This window comes from Rhincodon typus, chromosome 18 (genome assembly GCF_021869965.1).
Source record: "Rhincodon typus isolate 14 chromosome 18, sRhiTyp1.1, whole genome shotgun sequence".
NCBI lineage: Eukaryota > Metazoa > Chordata > Chondrichthyes > Orectolobiformes > Rhincodontidae > Rhincodon > Rhincodon typus.
In genome coordinates, this window is record NC_063349.1 from 6927520 (window position 1) to 6928138 (window position 619).

The 619-nt window shown below is 60.4% G+C and overlaps 1 protein-coding gene across 1 annotated transcript in view; it reads left to right on the top strand.

Annotated features, from left to right (window-relative positions):
* Positions 1–249: 249 nt before the first annotated feature.
* tmtc1 (transmembrane O-mannosyltransferase targeting cadherins 1) overlaps positions 250–619 on the top strand; it is a 176534-nt gene continuing 176164 nt past the window's right edge. Inside the window, exon 1 of the mRNA XM_048607814.1 lies at positions 250–612. Coding sequence (XP_048463771.1) covers positions 329–612 — 284 coding nt within the window. The 5' untranslated portion in view covers positions 250–328. The remainder of the gene's footprint in view (positions 613–619) is intronic.

The window sequence follows — 619 nt, forward strand, 5'->3', positions numbered from 1 at the left end:
TTGCCCTCCCGGTGTAGATATCCCCCAGACCCCTGTATATTGCCCTCTTGTTATATATTTCCCCTCCCGGTATACATTACTCCTCCCGGTGTGAATTGCACCCCCTCCCCCGTTGTTTTGCCCTCCCCATGTGTATTGTCTCTCCTGCTATGCATTGCCCCTCCCAGTGTGTTTTGCCCCTCCCAGTGTGTTTTGCCCCTCCCGGTGTAGCTAGTCCCGCCCGCTTTGCCGTACGCTGGGCTGGGCGGGTAGTGACAGAGCTGGAGCCGGCAGCAGGAGCGGGCTGTGGTTGTGCCGCTGCAGCTGAGGATGCGATGCCCGGGGAGAGATGAGAGTGCGAGCGGCGGACAGGGAGCCCGGGGCCGCCAGTGCCCTGTCGCTGCTTCCCGTTAGCCTGGTGCACGGGCTGTGTGCTGCCGTCTGTGCTGCCGCTTACTGCACCGGCCTGAGCGGGGAGCTGGTACATGACGATGTCTGGGCGATAGTCAATAACCCGGACCTGAGACCGTCTGCCCCGTTCACCAACATCTTCCACAATGACTTCTGGGGCAAGAGCATGGGGGATAACAGCAGTCACAAATCCTACCGACCCCTCTGCACCCTCACCTTCAAGTAAGTA